Source organism: Lycorma delicatula, chromosome 1 (genome assembly GCF_047948215.1).
Source record: "Lycorma delicatula isolate Av1 chromosome 1, ASM4794821v1, whole genome shotgun sequence".
NCBI lineage: Eukaryota > Metazoa > Arthropoda > Insecta > Hemiptera > Fulgoridae > Lycorma > Lycorma delicatula.
Genome location: NC_134455.1, coordinates 146,758,093 through 146,778,914, shown reverse-complemented (window position 1 = coordinate 146,778,914; position 20,822 = coordinate 146,758,093). Strand labels below are relative to the sequence as shown.

General features: G+C 30.0%; 1 protein-coding gene across 1 annotated transcript in view; it reads left to right on the top strand.

Moving 5' to 3' along the window:
- The window catches only part of LOC142323808 (FMRFamide receptor-like), a 78,689-nt gene extending 69,105 nt beyond the window's left edge, over window positions 1-9,584 (top strand). Inside the window, exon 3 of the mRNA XM_075364053.1 lies at window positions 7,096-9,584. Within this exon, the coding sequence (XP_075220168.1) occupies window positions 7,096-7,476 (381 nt within the window). The 3' untranslated portion in view covers window positions 7,477-9,584. The remainder of the gene's footprint in view (window positions 1-7,095) is intronic.
- The last annotated feature ends 11,238 nt before the right edge of the window (window positions 9,585-20,822 follow it).

Here is a 20,822-nt window from a genome sequence, read left to right as displayed (position 1 = left end):
TGATTATGGAAATACATTCTCCTACTTTGCAGACAAAATTTTGGTATTATGATTATTTACAAAATTCTTCATTTTCAACTTGCACCGTGTAAAAGTTGATCGCAATCACAAAAATGAATAAAGTAAATTAGTATTGAAAGTAAGTGATAGAACTTATTTGGAAACTGAATAAAGAAAAATTTAATCCTTTTTTAATAATTAAAAAAAGGAAAAAATCTTCATTTCTAGACTACAAGGGACAAACTGTGTCTTTCACTTTAAAATAAGTATTTAATTATTAATTTTTCTTTCTAGCTAAAATATATTGTTCTAGCTAAAACTAAAAAAAATATTGTTTAAAGACACAAAATTTAAAAAGTTAACTGTTAAAAATATCTAAATTAAATAACTATAACAGTCAACCTGTAAATGAACATTCTAAACTCTGTACGGTGTTAAATAAAAATTATTGGTTAATAAACCAGTATGTACAAATATGTAACTCAATTATTTTACTCATAAAAAAAACTTTTCTGCAATTTTAATTACTGTAACAATTTTTCAGTTGATGTTTTCACCTAAACTGTACTGTAAAACCTCAATTTTGTCATGAATTTTTTATTCACCATTTCAATTTAATTTTTATTTTTAATTTATAATACTTCTCACAATGTTAATTCTTATTTGATAATAGAGAAAATTTTTCAGAGGCTAGAACTTAGAAACGAAACATTCTATGATCAATGTTTAAAAGACACCTTTGTTATTCTTTACTTGTCAGATCTTAAATTATGAACTTTCCTTATTCTTTGTAGTTCAGTTTATAAAACCAAAACATATTAAATATAGTTTCATAAATTAGAGTCTAAACTGTCCTGTGTTACAAGTAGATTTACTGTAACCCTTATTTTACATTTGCATTCCAAACCTTACTTTTTCTTCTATTACTCGTACAATAGTCATATTATCAGAATTAGTTGCAGCATATTTATAGGGTTATTACACTGCGATAGATACCCTTTATTATTCACACCAACTTCATCTCAGTTTAATAGTACATTAACAGGGAGAATGAACTACTGAAATTCAATTTATCCTATATAAAATTAAAATTTACTAGTATCATCTCTTCACCAACAAAGTTACTTATGAATTCAAATTAAAAATTTCGGTTAGTGTATCTGTCAATGCAAAATTTGACGCTGTTCAGTAGTTGTTAGACTGTATAACAACTGTTCTAAAAATATTGTCTCCTATTCATTTTATTTTACTTTCTCAATCATTCACAGAAATCATTTCACAAGTAGATATTACTGTAACGAAAAAATACACAAATCATAAAAAAATGTCACAGTTTCAACATAGGCATAATGAGGACTGTAAATCATCTTCATCATAACATAATAAGAATCATCTTCATAACAAACATTCTTCATAACTTGTAACTTGTACGTGAAAGGTTGCCAACCTTAAAAAACTGCAGTTATGTTTGAAAGATTAGATAAAAATAAATTTTCAGGAAGTTAAATTAAGAAGAATATTAAGAAAATTAAATTTTAAATGTCAAAAAATTGACAAAAAAAACAGTAAACTTCTTATTGAAAAATCCAACGTAACATTTAAAGGAATAAAATACCTTTACACGATCAAACAATGATGGAGGCGCCTTCCTTGGCAAAATATTCCGGAGGTAAATAGTCCCCCGTTCGGATCACTGGGTGGGGACTACTAAGGAGGGGGTCACCAGAAAATTAAAAAATAACATTCTACGAGTGGGAGCGTGGAATGTTAGAAGTTTAGAAAAGGTTGGTAGGCTGGAAAATTTAAAAAGAGAAATGGATAGGATAAATGTGGATGTAGTAGGAATTAGTGAGGTTCGGTGGGAAGAGGAAGGCGACTTTTGGTCAGGTGATTTTAGAATAATAAACTCAGCTTCAAATAATGGGCAGGCAGGAGTAGGTTTCATAATGAACAAGAAGATAGGGAAGAGAGTAGAATATTTCAAAACGCATAGCAATAGAATCATTGTAATAAGGATAAAATCAAAACCTAAACCGACAACGATTGTTAAGGTCTATATGCCTACAAGCGCCCATGATGATGATGAGGTGGAGTGTGTATACGAAGAGATTGATGAAGCAATTAAACACGTAAAAGGAGATGAAAATATAATAATAGTTGGAGATTGGAATGCAAGCATTGGAAAGGGCAAGGAAGGAAATATAGTAGGTGAATACGGGCTGGGCAAAAGGAATGAAAGAGGGGACAGACTTATAGAGTTTTGCACAAAGTATAATTTAGTAATTGCCAACACCCAATTTAAAAATCATAATAGAAGAATACACACTTGGAAAAAGCCAGGCGATACTGCAAGGTATCAGATAGATTATATCATGGTTAAGCAAAGATTTAGGAATCAACTCGTTGACTGCAAAACTTACCCTGGAGCAGACATTGATACCGACCATAATTTGGTGATAATGAAATGTAAATTGGGATTTAAAAACCTGAAGAAAAGGTGTCAGATGAATCGGTGGAATTTAGAGAAGCTTGAGGAAGAGGAGGTAAAGAAGATTTTTTTTGAGGAGGACATCGCAAGAGGTCTGAGTAAAAAAGATAAGGTAGAAAATGTAGAAGAAGAATGGGAGAATGTTAAAAAGGAAAATATTAAATCAGCAGAAGCGAACTTAGGCGGAATAAAGAGAACTGGTAGAAAACCTTGGGTTTCAGACGATATATTGCAGCTGATGGATGAACGTAGAAAATATAAGAATGCTAGTGATGAAGAAAGTAAAAGGAACTACCGACAATTAAGAAATGCTATAAACAGGGAGTGCAAACTAGCGAAAGAAGAGTGGATTAAAAAGAAAAGTGTTCAGAAGTGGAAAGAGAAATGAACATTGGTAAAATAGACGGAGCATAGAAGAAAGTTAAGGAAAATTTGGGGTACATAAATTAAAATCTAATAATGTGTTAAACAAAGATGGTACACCAATATGTAATACAATATGTAAAACTTAAAGTAGATAGATGGGTGGAATATATTGAAGAGTTATACGAGGAAATGAATTAGAAAATGGTGTTATAGAGGAAGAAGAGGAAGTTGAGGAGGATGAAATGGGAGAAACAATACTGACATCTGAATTTAAGAGAGCATTAAAAGATTTAAATGGCAGAAAGGCTCCTGGAATAATCGGAATACCTGTAGAATTACTGCGCAGTGCAGGTGAGGGAGCGATTGATAGATTATACAAGCTGGTGTGTAATATTTATGAAAAAGGGGAAGTTCCATCAGACTTCAAAAAAAGTGTTATAGTCATGATACCAAAGAAAGCAGGGGCAGATAAATGTGAAGAATACAGAACAATTAATTTAACTAGTCATGCATCAAAAATCTTAACTAGAATTCTATACAGAAGAATTGAGAGAAGAGTGGAAGAAGTGTTAGGAGAAGACCAACTTGATTTCAAGAAAAGTATAGTGACAAGGGAAGCAATTTTAGGCCTCAGATTAATAGTAAAAGAAAGATTAAAGAAAAACAAACCAACATACTTAGTGTTTATAGACCTAGAAAAGGCATTCATTCGATAACGTAGACTGGAATAAAATGTTCAGCATTTTAAAAAAATTAGGGTTCAAATACAGAGATAGAAGAACAATTGCTAACCTGTACAGGAACCAAACAGCAACAGTAATAATTGAAGAACATAAGAGAAATAAGCCGTAATAAGAAACGGAGTCCAACAAGGATGTTCCCTATCTCCATTACTTTTTAATCTTTACATGGAACTAGCAGTTAATGATGTTAAAGAACAATTTAGATTCGGAGTAACAGTACAAGGTGAAAAGATAAAGATGCTACGATTTGCTGATGATATAGTAATTCTAGCCGAGAGTAAAAAGGATTTAGAAGAAACAATGAATGGCATAGATGAAGTCCTACGCAAGAACTATCGCATGAAAATAAAAAAATACAAAAAAAAAGTAATGAAGTGTATTAGAAATAACAAAGATGGACCAATGAATGTGAAAATAGGAGGAGAAAAGATTATGGAGGTAGAAGAATTTTGTTATTTGGGAAGTAGAATTACTAAAGATGGACGAAGCAGGAGCGATATAAAATGCCGAATAGCACAAGCTAAACGAGCCTTCAGTAAGAAATATAATTTGTTTACATCAAAAATTAATTTAAATGTCAGAAAAAGATTTTTGAAAGTATATGTTTGGAGTGTCGCTTTATGTGGAAGTGAAACTTGGACAATCGGAGTATCTGAGAAGAAAAGATTAGAAGCTTTGAAATGTGGTGCTATAGGAGAATGTTAAAAATCAGATGGGTGGATAAAGTGACAAATGAAGAGGTATTGCGGCAAATAGATGAAGAAAGAAGCATTTGGAAAAATATAGTTAAAAGAAGAGACAGACTTATAGGCCACATAATAAGGCATCCTGGAATAGTCGCTTTAATATTGGAAGGACAGGTAGAAGGAAAAAATTGTGTAGGCAGGCCACGTTTGGAATATGGAAAACAAATTGTTAGGGATGTAGGATGTAGGGGGTATAGGAAATGAAACGACTAGCACTAGATAGGGAATCTTGGAGAGCTGCATCAAAACAGTCAAATGACTGAAGACAAAAAAAAAACAGGATCAAAAAATTCAAAACCAATAACAGGTACCGCTATGAAATGTTCATTTTGTCAAGTCATACCCCTATTATATTACAGGGTGATGCTTCAGGGAATGGATTAAAAACTTCAATTTTTAAAGGCGGTAGAATAATTATAACCCACACTGAAGAAGTGGTATTTACTAAAGATATTTATTAACGTGGAAACCAAAAAGTGGTAAAATAAAAAACAAAAAAGTGGTAAGTGGACTCTTATTAGAACAGAAATACACAAATATGCTCAAGAAATGTTCATAAAAATTGTTTCCAAAATTCACTAATAATAATAGACACTCTCTAATGTACTGCAGTATTATAGTATAACAACAAATTAAAGAAAAAATTACCTACATCCAATTCAAGAAAAAAAGAAATGCTCAACTGGTTTGCTATACACTCTTATTCCATTCTCGTCCTCTATGCTGAGACCTTTCTTTTTTCCTGTTTAGCCTCCGGTAACTACCGTTTAGATAATATTTCAGAGGATGAATGAGGATGATATGTATGAGTGTGAATGAAGTGTAGTCTTGTACATTTTCAGTTCGACCATACCTGAGATGTGTGGTTAATTGAAACCCAACCACCAAAGAACACCGGTATCCACGATCTAGTATTCAACTCCGTGTAAAAATAGCTGGCTTTACTAGGACTTGAACGCTGGAACTCTCGACTTCCAAATCAGCTGATTTGGGAAGACGCGTTCACCACTAGACCAACCCGGTGGGCTATGCTGAGACCTTGAACTAAGCTAACTACACATTTTTAGTTAAGGAAAACAGAAAAAAATACAAATTATATTTTTTTGATGAACTCTTACAAAAAAACCGGCTATGAAATTTTATGATCACTTCCATACTAGCTACACTTTGTCTCATTGAGATGGTATGCTCTGAAATAAAAAGTTATGCAGGCAGCTACAATGTCAGTAAAAACAAATTTGTTGAAATGGACATATCATATTGGAAACCTTATTATGGAAAAGTCAAGAAAGTAGAAGAAAAATGAATCACAGAAATATAATTGATAATACATGTACAATGAAATCTTTTTTAATTTCTTTAGAAGATAATAGCGAGAGTGAAGTGATCACACATGAGACTCAGAATTTAGAGACTTTGATGCTCGGTCATCATAGTGGTATTGTTTAGTTCTATTTTTGTAAAATGAGTAGTGTTTTATTTTTCTAAAGTCTAATTAGTTCAATTAATTAAACTTTTTGATTCATTGATGAATTTGCATAATATCGAACCAAAATTAAAAATTCTTCTTGATAACTGTAAATTAATGATTAATTCGATTACATAATTTATCTATGGTAAAGTAATAAGGATGAGTAATTATAATTAAAGTTTCATTACGTGTCATTTAATCTTTTAATTTGAAATTTGATTTATTTTAATTTTTTCTTTTTAATTTTTAAAGCTGCTTTACTTGTAATACACATATATTTACTGCTGTTACATACAATTACTGTAAAACAATAAATTACCAGAATAATTGAATTACTACAAAAAAATGATCAAACCATATGTTTTGTTAAAGGATAGTAGAATGTCAGCTGGAGCACGTTGTTTTGGCTTACTAGTAAGTTTGAATGAAATATTATCGTAACACTCTTTATATTACATTCTTGTTGCATTACTTTTGTGTCAACATCTGTTAATAACTGCATTAAATCATAGGCTTCAAAAGAATTTTCAGTAAAATTTTGCTTTAGTAAAAACAAAAGATAGATAAATGGGGTTGGTAACAAAAAAAATTTCAAAACTGTCTGTGTTGCTTTTAAAGTACATGAAAGTATACTTCCAAAAACTTTCAGATTTCATTTTTATTAAAGTGGCATTTATTAGTAGCACAAATTACAGTTTAGTATGTGATTTGATAATATAATTAATTAGTGTTTTGTTCATTTGTTATATTGCTTTGGTAAAATTTAGAAGAGTTCTAAATTTTATATTATTCAAATGTATTGAGTTTATGGTTTTTACATGCAGTGTTTAAAATATACATATTGTGGTTCACATCTTTCTATGTGTATGCTATTTCTACGACACGATTAGCAGAGGTTATCTCTGTTATTGATGCTCAGATAAATTCTTTGCATCTGTGGTCAAGTGTCTATCAGCTTTGTCTAATGTAATGTTTAATGAGAAACTGCTGTTTAATTTGTCTGTAATTTTATTATACATTAGAAAGGATACAGACATTGAGGTGTAGACAATGCACCTCCTATAACATAAGTGATGATGTTAGCATAAAATAACTTTGCGTTATTTGCTTGTTGACCTATTTAAAAAATTATTCACTTTTTTAGTAATTTTGAAAAAAAATATATATTTTTCTCAAAATTATTTCTTTAGTTGATATCTTGTTTTAAAATGGATTTCTTATTTTAAACTTGTTAGTTTTTACATGCAAGTCCAAAATTCACTGAACTGTTTTTTTTTCTAGGTTGAACATTGTGGTACTAGCAGTCGTCAGAAACAAGAAAATAAGATTACAATGACTTTAATATCTGTAGTATTTTTGTTTATGATCTGTCAAACACCTCAAGCATTCCTTCTCATTATCAAGTATTTCTACGATCCATCTAAGCCTCATCGAGATTACTATGTGCTCAGGGGACTTGGAAATATATTTAACTTCATGGTAGCAATAAATGCTGCATCAAATTTCATGCTTTATTGTGCAATGAGTGATAAATACAAACGTACACTTATGCTAACATTTTTTCCATGCCTTGCCCACAGACACAGACGATCTCATACTTTTAATTCCAATATAGCAAGCTATGAGAATTCTTCTATTCGTATTGTAACAACTAATTCATGATAAATATTATGTTTTTTTTTTTTCAATATCAAGTCACTGTTACTTGTTTTCTGAAGTGTAAAATGAGCAGAAGCATAAACTGATTAATGCTGGTGTTGATGTATGAATAAGGATATCAGACACGTTATCTACTCTTTCTTATTAAACAGGTTTATTTATATTAAATGACTGAGTAATATTAATTTCAAAATGTATGATATCTAGACATTTTGAATTTTCTTTTAAAAAAAGGAAAACAGCAATTTTCTAGCATACTAAAAAACTGAGTATATTGTAACTTGATGTTAACACCTACAGAACATAACACTCCAGTTTGCATACTAATCAGTAGTTTAAATTCAGTTCACTGAAAATTTAATAAATTATAAATATGTAAGACTTAAAATTCTCTTCAAATAGATGTATAGATATTTAAGATGTGTATGCAATAATTTTTATTTGCATTTAATATTTTATAATCTGTTCATCGTATGTTTTCCACTTATTCAACTTTTAAAACTATAATCATAGGGTGATAGAAACACTGCCTGCTAAAAAAATCAGAGGGTACTTTCAGCCAAAATCATGCTAATTTCCACACTGCCTTATGTTTTTTCAACTCCTTTTAATTCATTTCTTTGTTTGATTAAATTCTTTAGTCTGAGTAAAAAACTGATTTCTTTGTTGAAAGAAACATCACATATTGGCTAACAATTTCCTCTAAATCATTAGACTCTGAAGTGAATTACATTTTTGGCAATCCAGATTTTAAATCATGCTAATGGCTGTTATTTAATCTTTGGAGAAGTTTGTAATAAATGGTTTGTCATAATGTCGGTAATTAATTTTTTTTTTTTATGAAATTAAAATACTTAAATATATAGTAATAAGATTATGTATAATAAAAGTTATGTGTAACTCTATTTATAGACTGTAAATAGATAGAATTAAATTTTATCAATTTATCAGTTAAGTAAATTGATAGAATTTTTGTAATAAAAGTTAGGTTAGAACATAAAACGATCTTCAGGTCTGTAATAAATTACAATTACTTCAAATAATTTTCAAGTGAATGAAGAAAAGTTAATGATATAATCACAGTGTTTTTTATCCTTTTTTATTTTGTTTTCCTATAAGTAGCAGAGAAAATATTAATAAAATATGAACCCAACTCTTTATGTTACCCAATCCTTAAAAATCTGTTGTAGCTACAACAAAAGAAAATTTTACCAGAGTTATTTTACTCCTAGTACTCTACTATTCTTATATGTTTACTACTTTTGCTAATAAAATATAATTTTTTTAATAATTTGTCAGAGAATTTTTTTAAAGGTTTTTTTGCCAGTATGATTTATATATAAGATCATAAAATTTACTAAAAGCTTTGTTTATATAAATTTCCTAATGAATAAATATGTCATTTTATCACTTGAAAACCAAAGGAGTGTATCAGAAGAAATGTGATCTTGTGTATTTTCTGGCATTTCTGCATTACTTATACAATGCTGCAAAAAAGAGTGTAACGGCTGTAACAGGGCTAAGTAAATCCTTTATGACAGTTCATCAGCCACGTACCTGAATTTTTCTAATAATTGCAAAAAATATTTTTTTTCAGTGATGATCTGGTATAAATTTTAAAAGTGCAAAAGATAGTTTCAATATAAAAAAATTGTTTACAAACTCCTAAAATTATATGATCATCAAAACTCATGCAGCACTATGTTCTCTATCTTACTCAGTTGTTCTGAACATCTAAAAGGCAATTCCATTTTCTCTAACTGTACATCTCTGCAGAAATACATGTAGTGTTACTAGCCTAGAGGTGCAAGAAATATTTTACTACCTATTTAAGAATTCTTTCACAGCTATGTACAGGAGATAACTTTTGTTTAGAGAAATGTAATAATTAATTAATCCATTTAATGGTAAATTATTAATTTGTGTAAATATGAAAATAATTTATGAAAATTTATTTAAACTTCTTGATTAAATATTTTTTTTTTTAAATAAAGTATAATACCTATACTTTTTATATTGAAATAAGATTTAAAAATCTTATGTTGTAATGCATTTAAGCAATTGAGTAAAAATAAACATCCTCTTTCTAACTAATAATATTACTTTTTCATTATCTAATTTATTACTTTTAGCCCATATCCAAATTTTGCTTTTTAAAAGACATTTGCTTTAAATTTTATCCTGAATTAATAAATAAAAGTACAGTAAAAATATAAATTTTATTGCACTCTAAATTTAAGAATGTTTGTCATTAAATATAGTTTAATTTTTTGAACCATTCTGCTGCTACTGCCAGTAAGTGTATATTAGTACAGTGTAATTAGAGAAATAATTAATGAAGTTACACAAAAAAAAAAAAAAAAAAAAAAAAAAAAAAAAAAAAAAATTACAGTGGGATGTAAAAATTGAGGAAGTTGATGTTGCTGAATATGCAATCTATCCTACATTTTCTCTTGACGTTTATTGTTTTATACTAAAGGAAAACTTTCATTTTTATACTAATACTCACTAGTCAACACAAAATTTGTATCTAACATGTTACACAACTTTTCTCACTGTAATTTGGGTACTGATTTCAAATATGCTATTGAAATTGGATTACCACATAAAGGTTTTATGCAAACCGTAAATTGTACAATTTTTTTACAATAAACTTATTTTGATCAACTACTGGTTACAGTTAAAAATAGTTCCTGTATTTTTTTACTTTTAAACAAAATGCAAAGAAAAATTAAATATATACGCTGTATCAAGAGAAGTAGACATGTACATACATGTCTGTATGATGACATCATACGGGGACATGTCTGTACTCTGTCTGTAGACATCTGTTGTCTACTGCAGAGCTTAAAATCTTATTCAGTCTAGCTTCACTTGTCTATACAGTGAGTTGTGTTTCACAAAGTTATATTAGTGTTATGCTATATTTTCATCAATTATTTACAATACAAACGTGATTTTTCTCATTTTTATTTGATGCAACATGGCTCCTGTTCATGGATGTTCAAATTATCCAGACAATTTTTGTTATGGCTGTGGTAAATTTACACCTAAATCTCAAAGAAAGAATATTTCTGAATTGATAAAACCAGCTTATAAAATTTATTTTGACTGTGGGATTATGTTATTTGGGATCAAGATAAAATCTGGGTGCCTCATGTTATTTGCATATTGTGCTCAGTTACTCTAACTGAATGGTTGAAGGGGAAATTATGAGCCATGCCATTTGCTGTACCAATGGTTTGGCATGAATCTAAGGACCGCTTCACTGATTGCTACTTTTGTATGACAAATATATTTGGATTTTCATTCAAAAATAGATAGTTCATAAAATATGCAAATGTATTCTCAGCTCTAAAGCCAGTGCCACACGGAAAGAAGTTACCTGTACCTGTACCACCATCTAATTTGACATTGCTCGAAGAACATCTGAAAATTTAGCAGATGATGTAGAGGATAATGAAGAATTTTTCCTGAATCAGATGAAAAATCTCCTCATTTAATTTAACATGAATTAAATGATTTAGTTCACGATATAAAGTTATCAAAGTAGCAAGCTGAACTTCTGGGGTAGACTACAACAGAATTTTTTAAAGGAAATAACAAGATTTACTACATTTAGAACATGAAATAAAACTTTCAAGTCATTTTACTATGAAAACTTCATTGTATGTTTGTACTGATGTTGATGGCCTGATGAAGGAGCTTGGAATTCAGCATATTCCTGAAGAATGGCATTTTTTTTATTGACTTAGAATGAAAGTAATTTTATTGCATAATGATAACAAACAGTCATCCATCCCATTAGCTCATGCAGTTGAATTAAAAGAAATGTGTGAAACTATGACATCAATATTAGAAGCTATAAAATACAAATAGCATATGTGGCAAGTTTGCAGTGATCTGAATGTTGTTGCGTTACTTCTTGGGTTACAAGGTGGATTTACAAAATATTTTCTTTGTCTTTAGCATAGTTGCGATACCAAAAGTCATTACCAACTGGTCATCGCAGTAGAAATTTGTGGCTGGTAAAAAATGTAAAAAATCATACTGCTGCCACTTCACATAAAACTCAGATTCATGAAAAATTTTGTAGTCATTAGACAAAGATGGACCAGGATTTAATCATTTAAAAATAAGTTTTCCTAAATTGAGTGTTGGTAAGCTCAAGGAAGACATATATATCGGTCTGCCAATCAATAAACTGCTTAAGGACTAAACTTCTGACAATAAACTTAGCAAATGTAAACTAGCTGCATGGAAGTCTTCAAAGACATTGCTGATCTTTTAGGTAACAGAAAAGATGAAAACTATGTTTCTGGATGATAAGCAGTTAGAAAACTATCAACGTTTAGGATGTAGGATGTCATTAAAAATTCATTTCTTACACTTTCTGCATTTCTTACAAAAATCTGGGCTCAACGATGAGCAAGAAGAACATTTTCATCAAGATATTCTGACCATGGAGCATCAGTACTACCAAGGAAGATGGGATCCTATTCTGGAATGATGGGTGACTACTGTTGACTTTTTTAGAGAAACTGATCAAACATCATACAAGTGAAAGTGTTTGTCAACATATTTAAAAAATTCATGGTAAGACAATTCCAATGATTTAAACTTTTAAAAACTGTTTAAAGACATTTCCAATGGTTTAGGCTTTTAGAAACTGCTTTTTAAAATGGGATTAATGTATTTCAATTTATCTGTGTTTGAATAAACAAAAACTTAGTTGATTTAACCAAATTTTAAATGAATACACATAAATAATTTATTTTTTAAATACTGATTTCACAGTGATTATGCATTTATTGGTAAATAAATCACATGTCTAAATCATATGTATAAAAAATCATAACATAGTAAACAAATTCTGATAATAGTTTTGAATTCTGTACCCCAAAATTAGTTAAAATCTTCATCTATGATTCCAGACGCACTAAAAAAAAAAACATTTTTTTTGTTGACTAGTGAATCAGACCAACTCAGAGATATACATCACTCAATGAAGCATTCAGTTTCTGTGATTTAATAATAATAACTTTATAATCTTTAGGATCAGGTTAGTCATGCATGGCATAAACATTTTTCCAATTAAATAAGTATGGTAAAAGTTATTTAATTTTAGAAGAATTAATGCTGGGAGTGACTTGTAGATTGATGAATATACAAGAGGTTATCTCTAAAGTAAAGACAGTTTCATTGTAAAAAAAATTATTCTGAAACTTGATATATTTTATTTCTCTTAAACTACATACCTTATACTACTTCCCTGTATAATTGCCACATGAATTAAGATGTTTATTGTAGCGATACACAAGCTTCAATATACCCTTGTCGTATTCTGCCGCCAGTCCATTTAGCCACTGATTAACAGCATTTTTAAGTCCATCGTCACCCACAAATTGCTTACCATTCAATAATTCTTTCAATTTCCTAAACAAATGGTAATCAGAAGGAGCTAAGTCCGGGCTATATGGTGGGTGATCATAAATTTACCATCCAAATGTTCTCAGTAAATCACGTCTCGGACTCGCAACATGAAGATGTGCATTATCGTGCAGCAGGACGACGCCGTCGGTAGCCGCCGTCGGTAGCCGCCCACATTGTCGATTTTGAATGACGTGCCGTAACATACGTAGAGTTTCACAGTAGGCACCTGCATTTACATGTCATACATATCATCCTCATCTCATTGAACTGTGGGCGGAGGTTGCTTATTTGTTCATTAGTTGAACAAAATAAATGAACAAACATAACAGATCAAACATATTTTTTGATGCTTACTAAATGAATTTTCTAACAAGATGAGTACCACTAACAACACCATCATCTACACAATCAATGAGGAAAAGACTGGGTTATAATTCTGGAAACAAACTGATAGGTTTTTCAATCACTAAGAAAATTAATTTTTATTGTTGTAAAAGGGTAAACATAATTTGCTCACGCTAATTTATAAATTCTATCATATGTTAAAGCTAAACTTCATCTTAAAGCACGATTACTTCGCTAAAATAAATATATGTTAGTTTCAATATTATCACAGAAACATATTTCAGTTTATCAAGTCTGTTGTATTGTAAAAATAAATTCAGATTAAATTTTAAATATAGTCAGCTTTTGCATCATTTCAGGAGTTCCTCATAAACAATTCTTGAGTCGAGTTGAATATCTACAGTTTTGTGTGAATATCATTGACACTAGGAGTTTCAAAATAGAACCACATTTAGTCATTCAAATTTCCTCAATTCCTACATTGACTCCGCAGCAGTATTTATAATAGGAAGTTTTAAACAGTTTTATCTTTTTTTGGAGGTAGGGGTTTGAGACATCACTTCCCAACCTAGCTCCAATAATTTTTCAGAGATGTTGAGTTACCAAAGATGTGTGAGGCCTTGCATTGTCTTGGTGGAACATGATTTCTTTTCGATTTGTCAATTCTGGCCATTTTTCTTTAATTGCTTCCTCCAGTTTCATTAATTGTTAACAGTATGCATTTGAAATGATCATTTGGTTCCTTGGAATGTTCCTTGAAAGGGTCAACTTCATTGAGTTTTAGATGCATATTGTAAATAATGATTCATTGTGTTAAGTGAATATCTTTCAATTTAAGCAGAACCCAAATATTGAGCTTCTTAATGAGTTAAAGACATCTGATGTGACTTTCAATTGTTATGTGTGATAAATTTAATCTCTCTGTATCTGTAATTATACGATGATCCAATTCAATTATGGTAATAATTTGGTTTCAATTTTGGTAATAATTTTGATTTGGTCTTCATCAACTTCAGTAGGTTAATCAGAACATTGGTAATCTTTGAGTGAAAAATCTCCAGAATGGAATTTTTTAAACCAATTCTGACAGGTGTTCTGTTAGGCAATCAACACCACAAACTGCAAATATATACCTTTGTGAGCCTCAGCAGCTTTCTTACCTTTACTTAAATAAAAAAGTAAAATATATTGGAAATGTTCATTTTTGCAATCATGTTAAAATTTACCATAAATAAAATTATGCGCAATTTGCTTATAAAGTATGCTAAAAGTGAGAGCTATCAAATTCCAAAAGAAAAAATCATAACATTGACAGAAGCATAAAGCTGTTTGTGAAAACCGAAATTACTTTCTTGCAAACAAATAAATATTTCTTTTATTTTTGTTTACAGAAATTTAGAATCATGGAGTGACTTTCAGTATTATTTCAATAATGTTATTCATTATATGAACTATCAGTCATCATATATTCATTGCTTTACAAGAATCAGTCACCAGGAGTGGGTTTTATTTTTAGAAACTGTGATAAATTCAGCAATTCTGGTGGTCGCCTTCTTTAACATTTTTTCTAAGGTCTTTAAATTCTGAAATATTGTATTCTAGCCTGTTATCTTCATAATATGGATATAAAATGGTATTTGTTTTCTCTAGCAAAAAAAAAAATTTATCTTCAATGCATTTTCCATACATCTCAATCTTGCACTTACATATAAACCTTAGCATACCTATGAATTACCTATCATTCTCATTCATTATTTGTAATCTTATTTTACCTATCTTTTTGTATTTTATATGCCTGATTAAAATTCACTTGTTATATCATATTTCAAAAGCCATTATTCTTTTCCCCTCTTGTATAGGTTTCACTGAAATGAATTCCAAAACTCAACATAAATATGTTACAAATTGTTGTTTTGATCTGGCAACTTGTATAACTTTATCTGAAGTGCTAATCTGTTTTTCATGCATTCTTTACTTTCTTATTTTTCATAATTTTACCAATTAAAAAAATGTATAATTTTTTATAAATTATAATCACGCAAGTCAATATTTCATCTCTCATTGCCTTCTCTCTGTTGTTTCATTACCTGTTTATTCTTCAATTTCTCTTCCAGTAAATAAATTACCTTAGTCACTATCAATAATTCACTCCTAACCTTTTGCTAAATATCATTATAAGTTAGTCTTACAATTCTATTATTTCTTTTTGGGCTGTTACTCAAACCTAAAAATTGTTGTAAGTTATAATTCCTTTACTGATTTTTCAATCTACAAATTAAAATTCAATAAGGATGGGCATATTGAAACTTATGATTTTTAACTTTTTGTTTTTTAACTATTTCACCTTTCCTTGTTTTCTAACCTTATTTCTAGTAGTATCTGATTGTTTAAAATCTTGTGAATAGTTCTTCTTAATTTTCAAATTTCATTTTAAAAGAATTCATTCCACATAATCAAAATGTGAATTTTTTCAAAATCTGTAAAAAATATAGTACCATGTTTTTTTTTCTGAGATCATGTTTCTTCAATATAACTTTTTAAAATGAAAGGTACATCCTATCGCTTGTGTATGCATAATTTTTCCCAAGCACAAAATGTCTTCAATTTATAAATCACCCATCTCTTATTTGTTTTCTAATACTATCCTCATTTCTAATTTTTAGACATGAAATGCCAAATCTGAAATGTGATAGTTTTTAATTCTCTGCACCATCTACTTCTGGAGTAGTAACAAATTAATACTTGAAATGAAAACTTAAATTAATATCTGAATTGAAAGACACTTCTTTGGCCTCATAAATTCAACATAGTACTGGATATTCTTATTATCCTAAATCACACAAACAATAGTGCTGTAATTCAAATAGCTGTCAACTTAATTCAACTTATGATGGTTTAAAATTTTAGATTTCTATCAAATCCCAGTCTATATTAAGACTGAATTTAAACTAAAAATCTATCCAACATAAGCTCGCTCTCTCTCTCTCTCTCTCTCTCTCTCTCTCTCTCTCTCTCTCTCTCTCTATTTGCTTTCCGAAAGAACAAAAATTTGTAATAAACATTGTTTGTAAGTGTGATTTGTCATAATAACTCTAATACAAATAGATTCCTTAGTTTGAAGTAGAAAGTAAGTATGAAAATAAGTCTGAAGAGTATGCTTGTATGATGCCAAATAAGAGAACAATGAAGACATGCCAAAACAAGAAAACAAATAAGACTGTGTTTCACACTGTGGTTCACAGAAAAAGGCCAAGATTTTATCTGATATAATGAGTTGGCAGGTCCAGTGCTGGATGGCTCAAAAAATGGAAAAATAGATGTGGAATACATCAACCGAATCTCTGTGGTTAAAGATTATCTGCTGACGCCAATGCTGTGAGCAATTTTAAAACTGAAATGGACGACTCTTTCCCCAAGGATACACAAAATATCAGATCTATAATGCAGATATACCAATGCAACCTCAGAATCTGTGCAACAGAGACATAATTTTCAAGTCTTTACCATTAAAAGCAACAAGTTTGATCCAGCCTTTAGACCAAGGGGTGATAAAGAGTGCTTCAACAGGTATTACCAAGCATTCTTTCTGAAATCTCTATTGTAAGAGATAAATGACTCAAAGAGTGAACCCAAAGTCTTGAAAACAATTAATATGAAAGATGGTTTGTGGTGTGCTCAGTCCTGGGAGGGAATAACATTATCCATTTTGCAAAATGTTGGAACAAACTTTTTGATGGGTATTAATTGAAGATGAGTTTAAAAATATGAAAATCCTCAGTTGTTAATTTAAAAAAATACCAGGATGTGAAGAAATCAACCAAGTTGAACTGTGTGAATGACAAAATGGGGATGAATCAGGATTAAATTTCAACGATCTAGTCATTGTTGGCATGGTTCTGCCCTAACCACAAGACATCAGCAATCTTACAGACGACGAAGAAATAACAGAGACCAGCAACCATGACATTGCTGATGAGATTTTCAATGCCTTAGAGGTAAGAGTTTTTATTTAGAGTTTTATTATTAAATAAGGCTGCATGAATATGATTTTTCACACAGTGAAAGATGCATAAATTCATATTATCAGGCGGTGTTAAGTTTTGTTGAATGATCTGAAGATTCAAAGCCCAGTGACATTCTCCTAATGATGCAATAGCGAGATATTGCTGCAAGAAAACAATGTTATAAGAAAAAGAAAAACCAAATAAATCACTTTTGGGGAAAAAAATCATGAAACTAGGGATAAAAAATTACATGTTGACATTTAATTTTTATTAAAATATTTTGATGATATTGTGATATAAATGAAATCTTAGTTTTTATCTGAAATTCTGATTATCCGAAACTTCATTTCTCTGCTTTCTTTTGTTTAACAGAGGTTCTACTGTATTGTAAATAAGTTATTAACTGAGGTAATAGAATTATTAAACACTTCATTTTAAAAACTGGTTCAGTTTGAAAAATTTATATTTTCAAATAATATATTCCATATTTTTTCATTGTTTTCTTCCAGCTGTTGTAAAATTTTCTCAGATTCTTCATTATTTCCTGCCTTCTCTTTTGCTTAATTTACTCCTTAATAACAAAACTTTTCAAATTTATCTTTTGGTTGCATGTGTCCCACCTCTTTGTCAGATTTGGTTTCTTAACCTTCAAGATAAATTACAACATAACTAAACTGTAAATATTTATGATTGATCCTGAGTATGTTTTACCATCCATCATATGCTAAGAAAACCTTACAAGGAACCAAATATTGTAAAAAACTAACTGAGGATAAAGATTTAGCACATACCAACTTCATAAAAGGCTCAAGTGATTGATATCTAGGAAAAAAAGTAAATTTGTCTCGCTGTTTGATAATTCTTCTTATTTAAAAGATGAGCTTTCTGTTTATCTGTCTCAATTTTTTTTTTCAATTTATTATATAAACTTTTGGTAAAATTTATTAATACTTCAGTCTCTATGAATGTTTCCTACTATTTTAACTTTTTAAAATTATAATAATAATTTGGACTATTATAGTTAATAACAGTTCAGTTATTATTGATTATTAAAATTAATTAATGAATTCTGAGTTGTGCAAGTTACATTATAGGTCTTACATAAAAATAACAAAAATATGAATAAAAACATTCTTTAATGTTTGTAATGTCTTAGAGGTTATGTTTACATTTGGTTTACTCAAAATTTTACAGAAATGTCAAAAAAATGAAAAAACTTGTTTGTTACTTTGTTAACCTTTGTGATTTCCACAATTTTTTTTGTGTAGAAAATCTATTAATGTTTTTAAAATTTGCCAGGTGATTCCAAAAGAATCGCAACTTTCAAGTTCTCACAACTTTAAAAGCATATAAAAATTTATTTAAGTTACTTATGAATTCAGTTGAGATCTCATTTCATAGCAAAGCACATCAAGTTTACACTCATGTAGTTCATTAGTACCAAATTTAGCCACCAGCTCTTTCTCCAGTGTTGTTAAAAATGGATATAATTACTGGTGTAAAACATGCTCGTCATGTGTTTTGGTTTGACAACTTGTAGTCAGCTACGTAATTTTCATAGAAATTATGGTAGGAATTTCCTAGTAAGCATACAATTTACTCTTGGTACTAAACCTTCATTAAGACAGGTATTTGTGCCCTAAGCAAACAAACAAAGATTGTACAGCTCGTTCTTCTTCCAGGAGGCAACTACAAATGGTATCGTTTATCTGAACATGCTTCAAAATTTTGTAATTCCTCAGTTAGATTATAATGATGACCAAGATGGACACCATTACTATCAAGCAAGTCGGGGCACCACCTTGCTACTCCCTAGAAGTCAAGAGATTTTCTTGATATTCAATTCCCAGGTCGATGGATTGGTCGTGAAGGTCCAATTGCATGGCAACCTCACTCCCCAAATTTACCTCACTATATTTTTTTCTTGTGGGGTTTCATTAAAGATCGGGTTTATGTACATCTTTGCCTGTTGATCTTGTTGAGTTAAGACTTTGAATAAACACCACAGCTGCAGAGGTAACTACCGACTTGCTGGCTACAATCTGGAATGAAATCAACTTCAAGTGGGATGTATGTTGCATTATAAATGGAAGCCATTTCAAACCAAAGTGAATGTTGGGTGATAAACTTACCAAAGTGAATGTCGAGTGACAGACTTGATGTGTTTTTCTATGAAATGAGACCTCAACTGAATCTATAAGTTATCTTAATATATTTTTATATGCTTTTAAAGTTGTGATGTTCTTTTTGAATGCCTAGTATTCCTCATTAAGGAAGGATATCTGAAGAAAAAAAAATAGCTTCTTATCAACTTTTATGTTGACAAAAATGGTTGTCTTTCAGTTACATTTGTTGATGCTACTGCTGTTGGGTTTGTAATTAGGCAGACATATTAAAAACGTTGTCAAAAAGTGTGAGATTCAAACTGTTGCTACTCATTTTGTACATTACTGTTACATGTTTTTACATGTTGTATAGTTCGTAATGTTTTAATGTTTATGATGTCATCCTTTTTTGTCTATGTACTATAACAAGATAGATGGGTTCATTATTGATAGATTTGTGGTTTGTATTGATGAGATGGTAAGCAATTTTTTTGCAGGTTTCTGTGAAGGCTTTTTAATTATTCATTGTAACTTTGTTTAAAACTGCAAGCCACTCTGATATGTAGAATGTTGTCCAATTGTAACTTTTTACTCATAGTTTATGAATTCCAAGAATATATTTTTTTGTAGTTTTATTCATGTACAGTAATTTGTTTTGCTTTATTTGCTGTCTTGAAGGGTACATTACATCCAGATTTTGTACAATACCAGAAACATTTTTTATCATTAAAATAAACGGATGTCTTTTCAACCATACTTTTCATCATTGAAGGCATGGCAACATTATTCAGTCCTATGTTTCTCTTTTCACAACCATGTTCTCTTAGGTTTCTTAACCTTTTTAGCTCCACAACCTACAAAAAGTAAAAAAAAATCTATAATGAATATTTCGCAACCACCAACCCCAACCCGATGAAACCCAGTTAAAATCATAGTGTGTATGTTTAGTTGCGTTGATAGCGATGGATATGAACGTACATGTATGAAGTGTATAAATTTGAGCAATTTACAGGTTCCAACTTGATCTGTATGTACTCCTTGTAATTTGGTCTACTTGCATAATATTCACTGTGAGAGCGCCGTGTTTGAATATGCATATAATACGTTTGAACACATCGTGCTCTCAGCAGTATAAAAGAGGCATAAGGAATTACAGAACATTGGTTTAGTTTCGAATGCAAAGCTTGCCCCTGGTGCCTTTAATTAAGCTTTTAAAAGTGTAGTTTCACTAAAAATAATAATAACTGATGTTTTAATTTTTTAGTGTGCTGTCAAACATTGTAACTGGTTTTTTTTTCAATTAAGATTTTTATGCAAAATGGATAAGTTTGTGAAAAAACGAAGTGAGCCATCTATATCCAGTGAATTGATTGGTACAATGATAAGGACAAGATTCCCTACAATGACAGTAATTTAAATTACGGTTTTACCTCATTGGATAGAAAGCCACAGTGCGTTGTTG